Genomic DNA, 18,636 nt, shown 5'->3' with positions numbered 1-18,636 from the left:
TGATATATATGAAACACATATCATGCATAGGATCATGTTACTTTTTATCTACTCTTTTCATTTAACCACCATATTTTGAACTTTTCTCAGCTCCTTATTCTTCTAATACATAATTCTTAAATGTATGCTTGATATTCCATATTTATGGATAATACTTATTTGAGTCTTGTTAGTCCTAACAGGCAATGGTAAATTTGAGTTGGTTCTGAGAATGAATCTGTGAAAAGTTGATATACACCAAATAAGCAGAATTTAGCATTTATGTTACATTGCTTTATACTAGAACACAACAGGCATGAGAAATTATATTCCTTCTTAATGTATTCCTACTGATAGGGCAGAGTGGTGAAGAGCAGGTCTTAGGATCATGCATATATATTTTTGAATTAAAGAGCAGATTTCGATCTAGAATATGATCCAAGTCTCCAGAAGTATGAAAACTTAAGCCAGCAGGCCTTTCATCATTTCTAGATTGTTTATGAGAGCCTTTTAAAAATAAAAATAATGTTGAACATATTAATGGTTTTCTTTTATTTGCTTATTCACTTGAAAATCACAACAAACTTTTTCCATATTAACTTTTTTGTTAATCCAAAATAAAAAATTGAGTTTTCTTAAATTGTTAGTAACAGTTTAGGTTCTGTAGCCTACGTAAACTCCCTATTTCTTTGTGACAGTTGAAGTAAAAGTTTTTTCATTTGTAGCTGTTGCTAGTTTTCAGGATTTCTCTTGACCTTCCTGCTCTAAATCAGTCACCCAAATTCAGTGGCCCTCCATTTCGAACAGCAGTCTACAGGCGAACTTTTGAATGTCTATAGTTTACTCATTAGAATATTGTTTTCTAATATGTTAGAAATTTGAAATAAAATTTAATAAAAATAATTTTTTCAGATCCTTAGCCTTATTAGCCACAAATCAAGTGCTCAATAACCCGATGTAGTTAGTGACTTCTTTGTTGGATAGTATCAGATAAAAAACATTTCCATTATTGCTGAAAGTTTTATTGGATAGCACTGTTAAAAAGCTTCTCAACTCAGAAATTAATTTCAGAAATTTGAAAAAAAAATTCGATTTATCCTTTTTCTTATATTCATTCAAGAGAAATTGAGAAATCGTAACTCTTTATGGTCTTTATTTTTCTAATTTGATGCAAGCATGTTGAAGAGTAAAGACATGTCTGTATTGATAAAATGAAACAAATTGCAATTTATGATAAATGCCACATTTGTTTTCTAGAAAATCGTTGGATTATATTGCTTTAGCTAAAGGATTTTATAAATTAGGAGCTATAAAAAATGTTCTAGTTATATTGATTTAATAAAATATAAAATATAAAATATTATTTCAAGTATTTATAAATCCCACTTCAGGGTTCATGTAGCATTTTATTTTAGTCATGAATTTCTGTGCTGTAAAACAGCAAGAATATAATTGTAGGCATACTTTTATGTATTTTATATTTGTGATTATTTTGTTTAATACCTGGGAAATTCAAAATGTATTTGGCCATTGATATAAGACCTCTCTTTTGTTTTTAGTTTTTAAATTTCCTTAAATCCTGTCATTAGTTTTAGGAGGGTTGTGTGGATATATTCTGACATACCTCTTGCTCCAGTTAATTAATATGCCCATGCTAGGAATTTGTGTATATATTTATAATGGGTGACTTTTTCTCTACTATTTAAGAAAAAAAGACTCATTTTACTCATTTCAGTGATTTTAAGATACTTATTATTTTTGCCACATATTTTTACTCTGTTGCAGAGTTCGATTGGGTTTATTGGTAACAAGTGATCTTCCATAATCCTTGAAGGTGACAAATCTGCCTTTGTATTTATCTGCTTAAGTAGTCGTTGGTAGGCTATGTTTCTTCCTCTCTTTTTGGCTAACTCCCAACTTATCTCCATTACATAGTTTGCTTTTTCAACAAAGTCTTACTAGTTGTAGCAAGTTCTTATTATTGCGTTTCTGTTAAAGTTCATTTGAGGGATTCAGAAGTGATTTTATTACGTTCATATCTGTTGAGTTCTTTATCTTTTGAAGTGATGGCATTGGCTTTTATTAGGGCTGTATGTTAAAGAAGTACTTTTTCCTTGATTCAAATACTTTTTATTTCAGCATATCCTTTGGATATCATTTTCAGGAATAGATTTATCAAGTGAGCTTATTTTAAGGTGAATAGATGGTAGTTTATATCAATTCTTTAGTTTTTTTTTTTAAACAAGATTTTACTCATATGCTATATAGCTTTTAGAAAATGACCCTAATTGATAAGAATCAGTATTTAAGCAGAAAAACATGGAGTAATTTTGCTTCACAGTTTTTCTGGTGAGAGTCATGTTATTACTTATTATTGATTTCAGCTCACCTGGTAAATAAATGAATTGAGGTATTTCTCCTAGTGGATTGTTTTAGGGAGCTAACCTGGAATGGTCTATTTTTCAGTATGCTCTCATGCTGTTTGCATAGTTTGACTCATTATTATCATTTTTTTTACCCCTTAGGTGGACATAAATTGTTATTGGAAGGTTTCTTTCAAGATGACTTTAATAATGTAACCGGTCTCCTGACACTTTTCATATAATTCTGTCTGATCTTTGGTGTCTAATTAATTGATCTTGAGTTGTGAGACAGTGGTACTGAATGAGAGTTATACTCTTTTACTTAGGTCAGTAGTGCACAAATGGAAATCATTATGGACAAGGCTATTTAAGGGTTAGCCTAGCTAGATCCAGTCTCAGAGGTATGTACTTTGGGTTTTTCATAATTGTACGATATAGTGTATTATGAAATGTAATAATAGTGTATTATTTTTTTTACATAGTCGTAAAAAAAAATATAGAAGAGAACAAAGTAAAAAGTAAAAGTGCCTTATTTCTAACAGTTGCCTACTCTAATTCCAAAGTAGTAACTACTAATGATATTCTTCTGGAAAATTTTAATTTATAAACAAAAATATAGTGTATTTCTATAAAGTACGTTTTGTAATTATAATGTATATTTTATGAAAATAAATTTTGTTTTACATAAGTTAGGTAATGCTATTTGGATGCTTTTAAAATTTGCATTATTCAATAACATTTCCATGTTATTGCATATAAACTAGCTCATTTATTTTACTGATTAAATGATATTCCTTATTTTATTTACTCTATTGATGGATATCTACATTATTACTAGATTTGTTTGAATGTAATAATGGTGAAAGAATCATGCTTGTATATATAGATATAGACATAGATCTCTATATACAAGCATCTTTGTATCTATATATATCTGCACATTTGTAACACTTTCTCTAGGTGTATGTCTTTTAATTGAAATCTAAGGTTCATACAGAAAAGTGCACAAATTGTAAGTGATGAATTTTCTCAAAAATGAACATACTTGTGTAACCACTACCCAGATCAATACATAGAACATTATCAGCATCCTTGAGGCCTTCTCTCTCTTCTATCTCTTAGTCACAACTCTCTTTTAATTCCTAAAGATTGCGACTATGATCTACCACACACTGCTATCATGGTCTGTTAGTTTTACCTGATTTTGAATTGAATATAAATAGAATCATGCACTTTCTACTCTAGTGTCTGATTTCTGTGTTTTACATTGTTTATGAGTTATGTCCATGTTATTGCATGTAGCAGTAGTTTATTATTTCTATATAACCATCAGTTGTGTAAATATATCAAAATTTATTCTAGTGTAGGCATTTAGATTGTTTCAAGATGTTGGCTGTTATGAAAAGTGCTGCTGTGAATATTCTTGGATGTGTCTTGCTGCATGTACATACTCATTTCTGTTGGTTATATACTTAGAATTGAATTTGTTGGGTATACATATGTTCAGCTGTAGTGGATACTGTCCAAAGTTTCTCTAAGTGGTTTTGCCAATTTATACTTATCACTCCATATTCTTGTATTTGGTATTGTCAGGTTTTTTTGAATTTTAGCCGTTGTGTAGTTCAAATAGTATTGCTATGAGATTTTAGGTTGCATTTCACTGATAACTAATGAAATTGAATGCCTTTTCATGTTTACTGGTAATTTGGATATTGTTTTTTTGTAAGGTGCGTGTTTACCTTTTGCTCATTTTCCTATTAGGTTGTTTCTTTCTCTTACAGATTTATAATAGTTCTTTATTTGTTGGTGATATATATGTATTGCAGTTATCTTTTCCACTATGATTTGCCTTTTTACGCTATTGATATCTTAATGTTAATAAAATTCAATTTAAAAGTCTTTTACTTTTGGTGTTGTTTGTATCCTGTTTAAGAATTCTCTGTCTCCTCCAAGATCATAAAAATATTTTCCTTTGTTAATTAGAAGCTTTTATGTTGTTTTTCTCCCATTTAGATTAACAGCCCATTTGGAATAGATTTTTGCTGATGTGAAATAGGGATCAAGACTTATTTAATGTTTTTTTCCCCCCTACTCACCCATAGAAATTTTTTCAGTTTTACTTTGCTGGCTTAATGTTTCAGTTCTTAAAACAACTTAGCTAGTAGGATAATGATAAGTAGATTTTTTTGATTAATGATAGGGATTTATATTAAGACGACTTAATATCATTTTAAGATTATAAAGTAACATACTTGTTGAGAAAATGTAAAAATTGAAAACTAAAGATAATAAAAATTGCTGTAATTTTACTACTCTAGCATAATAGCTACTAACATTTTGTTAGCAGTTTACTGTTTTCTTTTTCTGTTTGTTTTTCTGTGTGTGTATTTGTATAAAATTTACTGCATATGTATTTGTGTGTTTGTATAAAAATGTAAAAGTATATTTATCTACATATTTTTATGTTTATCACTTAACCTTAAATCATGAGCATTTCACTGTCATTAATATTCAAAAGTAAGATTTCTAACTGTATAATGTCATAGCCGTATTGTAATTTATCTCACTATTTCTTTATTATTGGCTATTAGACTGTACTTTTTTACTATCATATAAATAATATTGTGATGTTATATGTAGACACTGTTATCGTGCTGACATTAATTTTTCATTATAGAGTTTTTAAGGATCTCGGTATATACTGGCCAATTTGTAGTTCACAGAAGTTGAGAAATTCTCCTTTTGGTGTAGTGTATGAGATTCCCAACTTAATATCTTTATAAATGATCTAGAGTAGGAAATGTGAAATATAATTTCTAGATTTGCATATGATGTTGGGAAAAACAACTGGATTTGGTATTGGCTTGGGAATGGAGAAGAAAATGAAAATATGTCTTTATAGACAGACGTCTGGGATAATAAAGCATATTGAAAGATGAGGAAATTGGTTGGAGGTTCTGATGTGAAAGGAAAGATTATTTCATTTTTAGCAATACTGAGTTTTAGATAATAGAATAAATGATATTTTGTAGAAATTGGTAACCCTCTATGTACCTAGGCAATTACACATCTATAGTTGCATAATAATAACCATAAATATTTGCATAGAACTTGAAGGTTTCCAAAGTGCTCTTTATATATCATTTGGTATTTTGATATATATAAGTTGGATGTTATTATTACCACTAATTAACAGATGAGGAAACAATTATGATAAGTGGCATCAATAATCTACTATATACTCTATGTACTGTAGTTGATGCTTTATGTACATAATCTCTTTTAACTCTATAGAAATTCCATGAAGATTATTGCTTCCATTTTATAGATGAAGAAAGTTCCAAATGATTAAATTTTAGTTGTTCAGCCTCACATTGCTAATATTACTATTTGGGATTAGATTGTGTTTCTTTTAACTCTCAACCTATGCTTTTCTTGTTTTGCCATACTATTTCTGGAAGCAGAGTTCACCTAGATAATAACTGGAAGGTGGGATTGAGATTTAAGTCTTAAGGTTCACATAAATAGTGTTGGCGTTTTGTCTATTTTGTTATTTTTAAAATTCTTTTCTTTTAGTAGTAGATATTATAGAACCACTGGAAAGTCATTCCACATTCTGGCAGTAACTAAACTGTAGTTCATATATGGAAAAGTAAAATATGTTCATGCAAAAATAATTTTTAAATACATTTGAAAATTTTAGATTTATTAAGCAGTTATAATGGAAATTGGATTAAACTGGATTAAAAGATAAAAGATCTTGGTTTAAGTCTTAGTGTTAAAACTTAATAGCTTGGGTAAGACACCTCCCTGAAGTTTTAAGTTTCTTATTGGTAACATAAGGATAAAAAGTAATTCATGGATCACAGTAGTTAGGATCTCAGTTGCTGGATTTAGAAAACTTGTTTAAATTTTGGTTTTCCCTCTTTATGGGATTTTAGAAAAATAACCTTTGTGGGCCTTAATTTTCTTTTTTATTATTATTTTTTCTTTTTTTTTTAATCCTTTTAGTTTTTATTTTTATTATGGTGACATTGGTTAACGAAATCCAGTCTGAAGTTTCAGGTGTGCTGTTCAACAGTAAGGCATATGTATTGCATTGTGCGTTCAACACCCATAGTTAGATTTCTTTCTGTCACCACATATTTGACTTTTCCCCATCTACCTTCCATCTCCTCCCCCATTTTCTTATTTTTAGAATGTGATGAAAATACTAACCTCATAGTGTTGTCATAGGATTAAGTGCAATAGAGTACAGACTAGAGACTGTGTGCCTCACCCCGCCAACCCCAACCCCACCCTCACCTGTTGCCTCCTAGCACCTAGGACAGTACCTGGCATATAGTAAATGTTAGGTCTTTATTATGCTGATAAAGAGGAATCACAAATTTGTAGAACACTATCTGAATGCTAAATATTTTTTAAAATAGCCTTATTGATGTATAATTGATACACAGAAAATCTGCATGTATTTAACATACAATTTGATAAGTTTAGGATGCTAAATATTATTATATTTAGAAAAATCAAAGTTTAGAATAGTTTTTTAACTTTATATTTTGAAATATTTAAGATTTATAAAAAAGTTGTAGAAATAGTACAGAGTTCACATAAACCCATCACCCAGCCTTCTGTCATATCAAAACCTATTCAACTATTGTACAGCTATCAAAACCAGGAACTTAATATTGGTAAAATGCTATTAACTAATAGTTTTACAGACCTTATTTTAATTTGTTTTTCCCCTAATGTCCTTTTTTTTCCTCACAGGATTCAATTCAGAATCCCACAATGTATTTAATTGTATCTTCTTAAGTCTCCTCTATTCTGTGGCAATTGCTCAGTCTTTCCTTATCTTTTATGACATAGACACTTGATGAGTATTAGTTATTTTGCAGAATTTCTCTGTTTGAGTTTTTCTGATGTTTTCTCATGGTTAGATTGAAATTGCATTTTTTGACGATCTCAGAAGTGATGTTGTGTTCTCGATGCATCATATCAAGGAATACAAAATGTGGATATGTCTTCTTACTGGTGATATTAACCTTGATCCTTTGTTAAGGTAATATCTACCAGTTTTCTCCATTGTAAAGTCAGTATTTTTCCCTTTGTAATTGGCAAATATCTTGGAGGAGATATTTGAGTTTTTTTAAATATCCTGTTTCTTTTTTTTACCTACTAATTTTAGCATCATTGGTGGGCCCTGTTGGCTCTCATTATTAATGTGTTCACCTAATTGTAATTTTGTATTTTCCTCATTCCTTCTATATTTTGTTAATTGTAGCTGTTCCTCTCTCCCATTTATTTTTTTCCAGTTTATATCAGTATGGATATTGATTTTATTCTGTGACTTATAATCCAATACTATCATTATTTTGTTGCTTAAATCATTTCAGTGTTGCAATTAGGAGCTCTTTGAGACTGGCTTTTGTATCCTTTGGCATATCCTGATCTTTTTTCAGGCATGGGTCATCTTATATTTTCCCCTCCGCCAGTCTGGAATCAGCCACTTCAAGGAGCCCCAGTTCCTTTTATTTGAATAATGATGTTTAGAAACCAAAGTCTGTGTTTTAAGCGTGTTGCATGATGTTGCTTCTCAGTGATCTCAGCAGACAGAGCTAAGAAGTGCATGTATGTCTACAAACCTGCAGATGTGCTCACATCTATAGTAATTCATGTTGGTGGGGCCCAGCAGTCTGAATTAAAAGAGATAAATGGAGAAAAGGAAGAGAATGCAGGATATAGTTAAAATGTGTCTAGATCAGCAGTTCTTAAAATTTCTGGTCTCTCTTTACTCTTAAAAAATACTGAGGATTCCTAATAACTCTTGCTTATTATGTTGGCTATATATATCAGTATTTACCATTTTAAAAATTGAAACAGAAATTTGAAGTTTTCTTTATTAATTTATAAATAACCAGAAATTCCCTTATATGTTAATGTATAACATTTTAATGACATGTAACCCTGTTTTTTAAAATAAAAAATTTAGTGAGAATTTGTTTCACAATTTTACAGATCTGTTTATTATCTGGCTTATTAAAGGATAACTGGATTCTCATATTTGCTAATCCATTCAGTCTCTGGTGATATCACATGTTAGTTAGCTTCTGGAAAATGCCACTATGTGCTTGGAGAAGAGAGAGGAAAAAACAGGTAGTCTTAACAAAAGTATTTTTGATCTCATGGACCACCTGAAAGTGTGTCATGGACTTTTAGTAGTCCCTGGACCAAACTTTGAGAACCACTGGTATAGATTTACTGAAACTCTTACAAAATAAAAGTACCTATATAATAGAAAGACGAATCCAAAAGAACTGCCATGAAGAACAGGAGAGAACTTAATCATGAAGTTACGAAGTTGAAAGAATAGAATTTCCAGGTAGGATGGGTGTTGGCAGCACTATTTCAGGTAGGATTATGTGATCACTTTGTCTAGTTCATCTTTTAGTTATCTAAATTATAAGATGTTGATACAGTAACCCAAATGCAAATTATAGTGAGAAATACAGGAAAGTAGACTAGAATGTTGTGAACTGTGGATCCCTGAACCTTTTCAAAATCAAAGGGTAGCTAGAGACTTTCTCAAACCCTGACAAATGTAGCTTCTTTCAAAATTTTGTATGCAAACATGGATCAGGCAGAAGGGAGGATTATGGTTTATGATTCACACAAAGTCTTTTCCATCAGTGTGCTGCTTCTGTGGCTTGGTGAGCTTTGAATTAGAAGTCTTACTGTTGACTGGTTATATCCAACTTTTCTTGCCAGAACCATTGTGGAAGTTCATATATATACATACATACATACATATATGCACTTGGTCTTAAATTTCTCTTTTTTTCTGGACTCTATGAATACTCCAAAATATTACTAATATTCTTTCTTCAGGCAGTATGTTTTCAGTACAGTTAATTGTATTATAGCTTTCTTTTCACACTTAAACATTTGTTATACTTCTGGTCACCTTGATTCAACTTGTTTCCTAGGCAATATTTTGGAAACAATTCCTTCTGTTGATAGTTAAACACATCCTTTTTGTTTGGCTATGTACTAGTTATACTCTGAGAATAATCATTTCTCTAACTTTCGGGGCAGTTGTTTTGTCTATATGCTTGCTATAGATTATTCTTTCAGAAAGTTTGGCCATATAAGAAGGAAGTTGTTGGAGAATTTTGGTCCATGAGAATTTATTTTATAGGGGAAATTTAAGTGTGCTTTTAGCCAGAGAAGTAGCTGGTGGAGTAAGGTAGATTATTTTAGAGAGACAGGGTAGCAGCTGAGCTTGGAGATGGGTAGGAATGGAATCCGTACAGAGTGAAGAGGAAAGCACAAAAAATACCTTCTTTTTGCTCAAACAGGGATGGGAAGAGGAATGAGAATACCAAAAATTAAAATCGAAAATTAAAAAGAACATGCGGCTCCAGAAATGGAGAGGAGAGTAGGTAAGGACAGATGTTTCTGCTAAGTGACCTAGGTCTTTTCTATAAAGTAGATCATAGAGAATCTTGAAAACTGAGCTGGAGATAATAGAAATGACACCATGGATAACAAGGAGTTATTGTAGATTCTTCACTAGAGAAATGAGACGAAAACAGTTTTATATTAATTTATCATAAATTAATACATTTATGATAAAGAATACATTGGAGAGATGATAAAGCCCTAAAGCAGCACGGTTTATAAGGTTAATTGGAGTGAATTGGATGCTGCTAGGTATGAATGTAGGATATGAGAATGAAAAGAAGGAAGAGTTTAAAATATTCATTCTGAGGATTCATTTTCTTATATGGGAGTTAGAGGTAGAAGGGAAACCAAAATTTGTATAAACCAAATCAAATATTCATTGCACACGGTGTCTGAGAACATTATTTTAGGTACATTTATATTTATTATATCACTTATTAACATTGAGTCTGGAAGAAAGTTGAGAAGAGTAGCAGATTTGGAAGAAAAAAATAAAAGGGGGTTATATATGATAAACTTGCAGTTCTGCTTGAGTCTCCTATTTTATCCATGAAGCCTTTTGCAGTTAATGGCAAATCTCATAAATTTCTCACTTTGATTCCTGCTCTTATTCCCTGTGCCATTCATTTAGGTTGAGCCCAATATGTGCTGTCTTGAATTATTTATTTCTTTAATATAATGCATCAAAATTTCCCATCTACATTTTAAGACCTTCGAAAAGGAGACCTTATATTTAAAATGTGTTCTCAGTATCTGGAATTATGTTTGGCACATATTAGAATCTTAGTAAATTTAAAGCTTTCGTATTATTTTATACTGACTGAGTTTAGCACATAGTGGGCGCTTAATAGCTCTTGAAAAGAATCAGTGAGTGAAAGCTATTATGAGAAGTACCAAAGAATATCTTATTTTCAGATATCAGGATAATATATAAGTACATGAGATAGTTAAATATAAAAGTAGGATAGTTTGTTAATTTTGGGGCCAGCAAGAGTGAAATAAATCTTGAAAAAGAAAGAACCATTCTAGGTTCTGGGCTTGAGCTATTAGTGATTAGAATCAAAGGAAGGATTTTTTTTTTTTTTTAAATATAGAGAGGCCTCTTTATATTTAAAGTTGGGAAAATAAAGGGAGAGAAGATCAAAAAAAAGAAAAACATCAGAATAAGAGTTATGTTTTAGAACTAGCAAGAAAGAATCAGCTTGGTGGTGGTGAGGGGTAAGGAAGTATGACACTATAAGGATGCTGGGGAAGAAGTTAGATGATTAAAGAAGGTAGATATGACATGGGAATCATGCCTGACAGCTTCCATAGTCTCAAAGTAGGAGGCCCAGAGGGAGCTTCAGTTGGTGGATGAGCATGGGTGTTAGAGTTTTAGGTGCAGAAATGTGCGGGTTTAGTCAAAGCTTAAAGAAAGATGGGTAGGGCGATTGACAGTGTTAATGGTATTTCTGGTTTGGTAGTTTGAGAGCAGCATTGCAATTCGTTTCTCAAACATAGGCTTGAGTTTGCACCATGGGACTTGGTGAAATGGTAAAGCTTAAGTGATGGGGAAAAAAGAAGTTTTTTGTTTGTTTGTTTATTTTTTAAGAATTTGCCATACTTCCTAGTCTCTTGGTTTTTTTGAAGCTCTAATATGTTGTAAAAATCCCAGACCATTCTTTTCAAAAATCATACATCTGTAGATGCTTGTTTTAATTATATTTCAGTTTATTTAGGTGAAAAAGTAACACTGAGAACTTGATTTTCCTTTAAAGACAGCTGTCAGGGAAAGAGTAGATAACTGATAGATGATTCTTGTCTCTCTTGTTATGCTTAAGAATTTTTCATGTTTTTATAGATTATTGTAGTCTTCCTTGGGCCACAGAAGATTTAAATTTTTCCCAGACTTTCTGTAACTCATTCTTTCTAGCTGTCTTATTGTTACCATACCCATCACTTTATGTTTTGGGATTTACTAACGTTTTTTCTAAGCACCTTAGGCTGGATCATATTTTTGGTGTGTGGTTATGTTATATATAGAGGAGATTACTTTTTTTCATTTATGAGTGATAAGCCTATTGTAAAAATGTAACTTGCTGTATGCCTATTGACATTCATAATGCTTTGATCCATTGATACTTCTAGGTTTGGGTCTGTTCTTTCACAATGGTAAAAGTGTGCCCCATATTTGAAAATACAGGACCAATATGAACATTTTCCAAATATATATGGAAAATATATATTTCTACATAATTCTATATATGTAGAAATAACGGAAAGATACATGTATTAATTTTTTTTACTGTTTTGCATATAAAGGCTTTTCCTTGGTTTGTGAATAGCTGCGAATTGCAGAACTTATTTGTCTTACTCCACTTGACACTTTTGGTAAAAAGAGTTCCTCTGTTTCATATTGCTGCATGCTACATTTTCATGATTCTTTGTAATTTATAAGCTGACAGATGTTAGCACTACCTTTTGATGTCCCCGTGAAATTGGACAGAGCAGTTCAACAGCTACTTAGTCTGTTATCATTTCTCCTTGTCTCATACCCAGCCCAAGTAGTCGTATTTTAGTAAACATCATTTCAGAGATGATAACATACGTGTCTGAATTCCAGGGCCTTGGTGGTGATAATTTTACCATTCTCTTCCATGTTCCAAATAATAATACCAAAAGAAGCCATAAAGAATGGTCACTAGTACTGTTCTATAACCTAATAGAATTATTACCTGAATAATCATTTATGTCATGTTTTTGTGCCGATGTTCTCCTTGATCGGCAATTCCCATACTGCCTGCATTTAAGGAATTTATGAAAGCTTCCAGCTCCTTATTTTGTCAGTCTGAAATCCCTGGCTTATGTTGCATTTTCCTTATGAACCTCTTCTACATAGCTGTATCTTCCAGCTTTACACTGTGAATCTGTAAGATGTTTATAATCTTTTGCACCTTTTTTTAGTATATTTTTTAAAAATGTAGCCATTAGCTCATTGTACTTCCTGGATTATTATCAAGGATTTTTTTAAGCTTATAAACAATTTATTTCATACCATTCTGGAGATCGGAAGTCCATGATCAGGGCGTGAGCATCGTAGGGTGAGGGCCCTCTTTTAGGCTGCAGACTTCTCCCTGGGTCCTCACATGGCAGGGATATTTATTGTATTTCGTAACCTGTTCAAAGTTTCTTAGCTTTAAGATTCTTGTGTTTTCATTTCAAGCGTAGATTGAAAATGTAGCAATGAGGATCTCTTGAGCATCTCTTGAGAATTGATATTACCATTAGTGATTATAGAACTTTGATGGTTTTTTTTAGAACAAGCATCTCTTTATATCTGTGAGAACCGAGATCTAAATATGGGTCACATTGTTGACTTCTCAATGCTTCTTAATATATTTCTATATTTATTGTGTAGTTAGCATCATATCTTGTACATAGCAGCAGCCTAATTGCTTTCAATTTTTCCATTTCTCTTTCACCATGTCTTTTTTCTAAAAACAAACTTACTTTCTCTGTCTCTCTTTTCTTTAAAAACTGGCAGATAGTATGCAGTGCCCTGCTTCTCATTCACATTAGTTTTACTTATTTTAATATTATGATTTTAGGAAAATTCAGTACTAATTATATGCAATTCTATAAACACATATTTGGCGATGGTCAGGAAAAAAGTGTTGAGTTTAAAGATAATTAAATTTTCATTGTTTGTCTTTTTACGTGAAATTACCTTTTAGAATTTTGTGTTATTTTCCTGACATTTTGTAAATTGAGAGAAAACCCATTGTGAAGTCTAATTACCCTTTTTATCCCTCAATATTTTATTTATTTTTGTTGTTTAACCTTTTTTTGTGTGCGTGTATGCCTTTAACTTCAGTGTATTTCCTTAAATGTAGGAATGAAATTGATGTTATTGTCTTGACTTCTGCTTTATTATGGTAGGTCTTATAATCATCTTTTCCCAGGATTTATTTAACCCTTTTTATCCAGATAGATGTTTATAAAATTGTAGTTTATCCTTTAGTTTATGTACTCTTGATTCTTGTTTTTTAATTGCCTGTTAATGAATTCTTCTATGCACTATTGCACACAGACACACACACATAATCTTGGGAGCACTTATATGTAGATTTAGCAAAGGATTAAACATGCGATGGCTTTTTGTCACAGTGGACTTATTATTTACTTCTAAAATTGGCTTTTTTTTTTTAACAGATAAGTGTAAAGCAGGAAATTACTTTTACTGATGTATCTGAGCAGCTGATGAGAGACAAAAAACAAATCAGAGAGCCAGTCGATTTACAGAAAAAGAAGAAACGGAAACAACGTTCTCCTGCAAAAGTAAGAAATATGTTAAGGTGGTGGTCTCTAACCTATTAATCCCAAACTTTTGGTTAATCTTATGGGCAGGAACCTGGCTGGATTATAAGGCAGATGTAACAGTGTCATGTGGCTTAGCGAAGTTGAAAGGATGCATCAGCTTCACCAGGAGGACGAGATACATGCCTGCATAGAGGTGGTGGGCCATTGCTTTCAATTTTTCCACTTCTCTTTCACCCTATCTTTTTTCTAAAAACAAACTTTCTTTCTCTGTGTCTCTCTTTAAAAACTGACAGATGGTATGCAGTACCTTGCTTCTTATTCACATTAATTTTACTTATTTTAATATGGTTTTAGGAAAATTCAGTACCACTTATTCATTAGGAAAAAAGTTGTGGGACACCTGTACTAAAAAAGAATGTAAGCTCCATGAGGGCAGGGACTTTATTTTATTCACAGCTATATTCCAAGAACCTGGAACAGTAGGCCTAATAAACCTTCAATAAATAATTTTTATGTGAATGAATGGATTAGTAAACAAGTGACCCAGTAAACACAATTAAGAATTGCTTGCCTTTTCCTCCCTCTTTACTGTATATATTAATAGCTGATTATATGTAACATTTTGGTATTCCTAGGACCTCTGTGCAGGGTGTTTACATCTTTATAGTTACTTTTTATCTTTTGTTTTCTTGCCTTGCATATAATGAAGAAGACTTTTTTAAAAAGATCATATTATAACATGACCTTTTTATTTTGATGGCTGATTGTTTTTGCATTTTTTATTTGAATCATAATTATCATTATTATTTATATATTTTATATACTTTTGGTCTCATTGGTGGTGTCCTGGAGCCAGTTTGTACTGGCTTACCAGAGCTGATTGCTGAGTTTCAGGAATTTTGCAAGCTAGTGCTAAAACCATTGCTATCTTAAAATTAGCCATGTTGAGAATATTTACACCATGGAAATGAGCAAACAGTTCCCAAACCTTTGATCCCTAAATGTTTTGTTAAATATTTGCCAACATACCACTGATTTCAGGATATATAAGTATGACTATTATAGAAGAGTTTGAAAAACATAGAGACTAAAATAACCCATTGTTATATTTCCTAGAGATAACTGTCTTAATTTCCTGCCATATTCTTTTTCCTTTCTTCATATTTGTGTAGGTAGAATTTCCAGATTTCTAACACTTAAAATATATATAATCTATTTTTACGTTTAGTCATTAATGGTTTTTATAAGGATTTTCTTAGCTGCGTGTTATTTTTGATATAGTCAGTGATTGCTTTGTTGTAGGAAAATTGTATTGTTTCTCTTTATTTTAAATCATCCTGCACTTAAAATATTTGTGTATAGATATTCATGCACTACTGAATCCAAAGGCATGAACTTTAAAAAAGGTTTCTTGATAATGTTAGTCTTTCCAGAGATGTTGTACCAGTTACATTGCTACCTGCAGTGGACTTAAGTTGTGTCTCTCCACTCTCTAGCCTTGAGTATGAGACTTTGGCTTTTTTTGTAGCTTAAGATGGACATTTCAATATCGTTTAAATTTTAATTTCTGTAGTTATTGGTCACATTAAACTTATTTTTTACCCCTGTAAGTATTGGCATTTTATATTTTGTGAAATCCCTCCCTCCCTTCTTCTTTCTTGGGGTTAATATTTTTTTGAGCAATTTATATGATACTTTCCATTAATTTTTTACATTAACAAATAAATGACGTTCTTCATTATAGAACAATGCCAGGTTTTGAGGAAAATTAATTTCTAAAATTGGGATAGTGATTATGTTACCTTTAGGTTCACTGCTGATCTATGAGGAATCTATTTCAAGTCTAAAAACAACATAATGTATGTAAATTCTACATTTTCCTTAATATTATATTGCCATGTTTTTCTGGTACTGTTCTTGAGTGTAATGTATTCTGAAATTCTGACTAAAATTCAGATTATTATCTCTTAGTAGGGTATTATTTGGTGGTATGTTCTAGGTGTTTGTAAATACAGATCATATTTTTACAGGGTTTAAGCTTTTTTGCTTTTCTCTTTGAGATAGTTAAATTCATTTATAATGTATTATCTTATAATACTTCTAAGAGTATTATTTAAGTATTTTTATATCTACATATTTGTCAGATGAAAGATTTGGCCTATTCTAAGCATATTATTTATAAGAAAATACTCTAGAGCAGTCTTTTTAGGGAATTCTTAAAGTGAAATGACCAGAAATAATATATGGCCAACAGGGTATGAGAATAACAAAAACTATTATTTTTAAATTTTTCTAGCACGTTACGTGTAACAGAGTGGTTGTGGATTGTTTTTAACACAGGTCTGCAGTCTCTAGGTGAATGATTTTTGTGTATAGAGTCTTAGAATTTTGAAGCATAACCAATGAGTTACTTTACATTTTCTTAGGCATGTGTTTAAGAGTTTACACTTCTGAATTTTCAGTAAAATAACTCAATAAAGTAACTCTTTCTGCCCTTTTGAGGAGCAGAGAAAAGCTTGAGTTTATAAATCAATATGTTGCTTGTTTTAAATTTCCTAAAAACAACCTGAACTTACTCAAAGAGTTGTAATTTATAATTGCATAGAGTAGCGGTCCTCAACCTTTTTGGCACCATGGACCTGTGCTCCTATGAGAATCTAATGCCTGATGATCTGAGATGGAGCCGAGGAGGTGATACTAGCACTGGGGAGCGGCTGCAAATACAGATGAAGCTTTGCTTGCTCACCTGCAGCTCACCTCCTGCTGTGCAGCCCGGTTCCTAATAGGCCCGGGGTTTGGGGACCCTGGCTTAGAGGACTCCACTCTCCCCCAACACCTTTCCCAAATCTTGTATTTTGCCATCATGAATATTTTGAGTATGTGTCACTATTCTGTCATATTAGATTGGGGATCTGTACAGGAAGTATAACTAAAGTAATGTGACTTTAGACTTTTAGTAAAATAATCAGAGCTCATTTCCCATATATGTGGCTCCTTCATGATAAGATTTGTGATAAGAAGTGCTATATTATTAGGTCATTTTTAGCTGCCCATGAATTTTAAGCAGTAAATGCTTTCTGAGCCTTTGTCATATGGCAAAGCCTAGTCATTTTAAGGTAGATTGATACTTGAATATTGCCAAAATACATTTGGCATCATGTTTGTAGAAAAAGAGAATAATCAAGCTAGGGAATATTATCTAGGTCAAGTTATTTGGTACTATTATGGAATAAGCTGTTTTATGCAAGTAAATATTTTGTATAATAAAAACTTGTCCCTTTTAAATGTCAAATTTAATTTTATTTTAACCACTTGTTGGAAATCTTTAATGTGTTTACTTTTTAAATATAGTGCATTTGAACATGATTCAGCTTTTAATGTCTTAGGGTATGTTGTAAACATTTTTTAAAAATCATATGCATTGTAACAATGCCCCCTGGGAGGACTGAGGTAGTAGGGCTTTTTTTCTCCCCTTACCCTGAAAATTCCTGACTGCTAGATTTTGTTTTTTGACTGCTTATAATAGCTTAGCTGTCTCATTCCTTAATGACATGCTGTTCATTTTTACATTGCTATACCTATATGACCACTTAACATCACATTCCATTGCCCTTTCGAATCTATTTTTGGTTTGTTGTGGTTAGGACTATAGAGAACTAAAGTTATTAGAAATATATGAAAAGTCTCAGTAGACTTAATTTTGTCTCAGTGCATTCATGTCAGTGGTTCTCCCTCCTGGCACTGCATTAGAATCACCAATAGAGCTTTTCCAGTTACAAATAGCCAGGCCCCATCTCTGGAGATTCTTATTCAAGTAATTTCTGTATATTCTTTAAAGAGTCCAAGGTGATAGTGATTTAATTCTAAGCTTGAAAGTCTCAAGTCTTGATACTAGAAGTTTCTGGAGAAATGAAGTATTGTCACCTGACTTTGCTGCTGACTTTTTAGGTGATTAGGAGATAACATTTTCTACCACAGAGAGTTTTATGAGGATTGTTGAGTTAACACTGCTGAACTCTAGATCTTTTTCAGTAAAATACAACAATGTTATATACATTTTTTAGATCTTTCAAACTCTTTAGTAATTGAATGAAATAAAGCAGGATACTTTTAAATTACTTATTTCTCCTTATTTTGAAAGGTATCTCCTTTTTCATTCTCTCAGCAAATAATTTGGATATCTGTTATGTGCCAGGATCTCTTATCAGGTACTGAGAAAGGATCTGTGTTTGTTATAACACTTTAGGTGATCTGAATAGAAATTGATTATTCAAAGTTATGCTGAATTCAGGAAGGAAGAGTATAATCTACAAATCAAATTGATTATAAATTATATAGAGAATTTTTTCCTTGTAACTTATTATACACCATTGGTTCCCAGAAAAGATTTTTAATTGTGATATCAAAAAGATTTAAAATTAAATGATAAAAATGAGGAAAATTTAATTAAAAGCAGCAGAGAAATAGATGTACTAGGAATTTGTCATACTTTGTCCTATATGCTAACCTAATTATGGAAGAAGTGGCTTTG

The 18,636-nt window shown here is 31.6% G+C and overlaps 1 protein-coding gene across 8 annotated transcripts in view; it reads left to right on the top strand.

Annotated features, from left to right (window-relative positions):
- The window catches only part of ZNF148 (zinc finger protein 148), a 107,992-nt gene that overhangs the window by 58,095 nt on the left and 31,261 nt on the right, over positions 1–18,636 (top strand). For 7 of the 8 annotated variants that reach the window (XM_039843244.1, XM_039843241.1, XM_039843246.1 and 4 more), the window contains one exon: positions 13,998–14,123. In XM_039843244.1, coding sequence (XP_039699178.1) covers positions 13,998–14,123 — 126 coding nt within the window. Of the gene's footprint in view, positions 1–9,700; positions 9,785–13,997; positions 14,124–18,636 lie in introns of all 8 variants that reach the window. The other variant, XM_039843247.1, reaches the window with a different exon arrangement.

Source organism: Pteropus medius, unplaced genomic scaffold (assembly GCF_902729225.1).
Source record: "Pteropus medius unplaced genomic scaffold, Ma_sr-lr_union100, whole genome shotgun sequence".
NCBI lineage: Eukaryota > Metazoa > Chordata > Mammalia > Chiroptera > Pteropodidae > Pteropus > Pteropus medius.
This window is presented reverse-complemented; position numbering and strand designations above follow the sequence as displayed.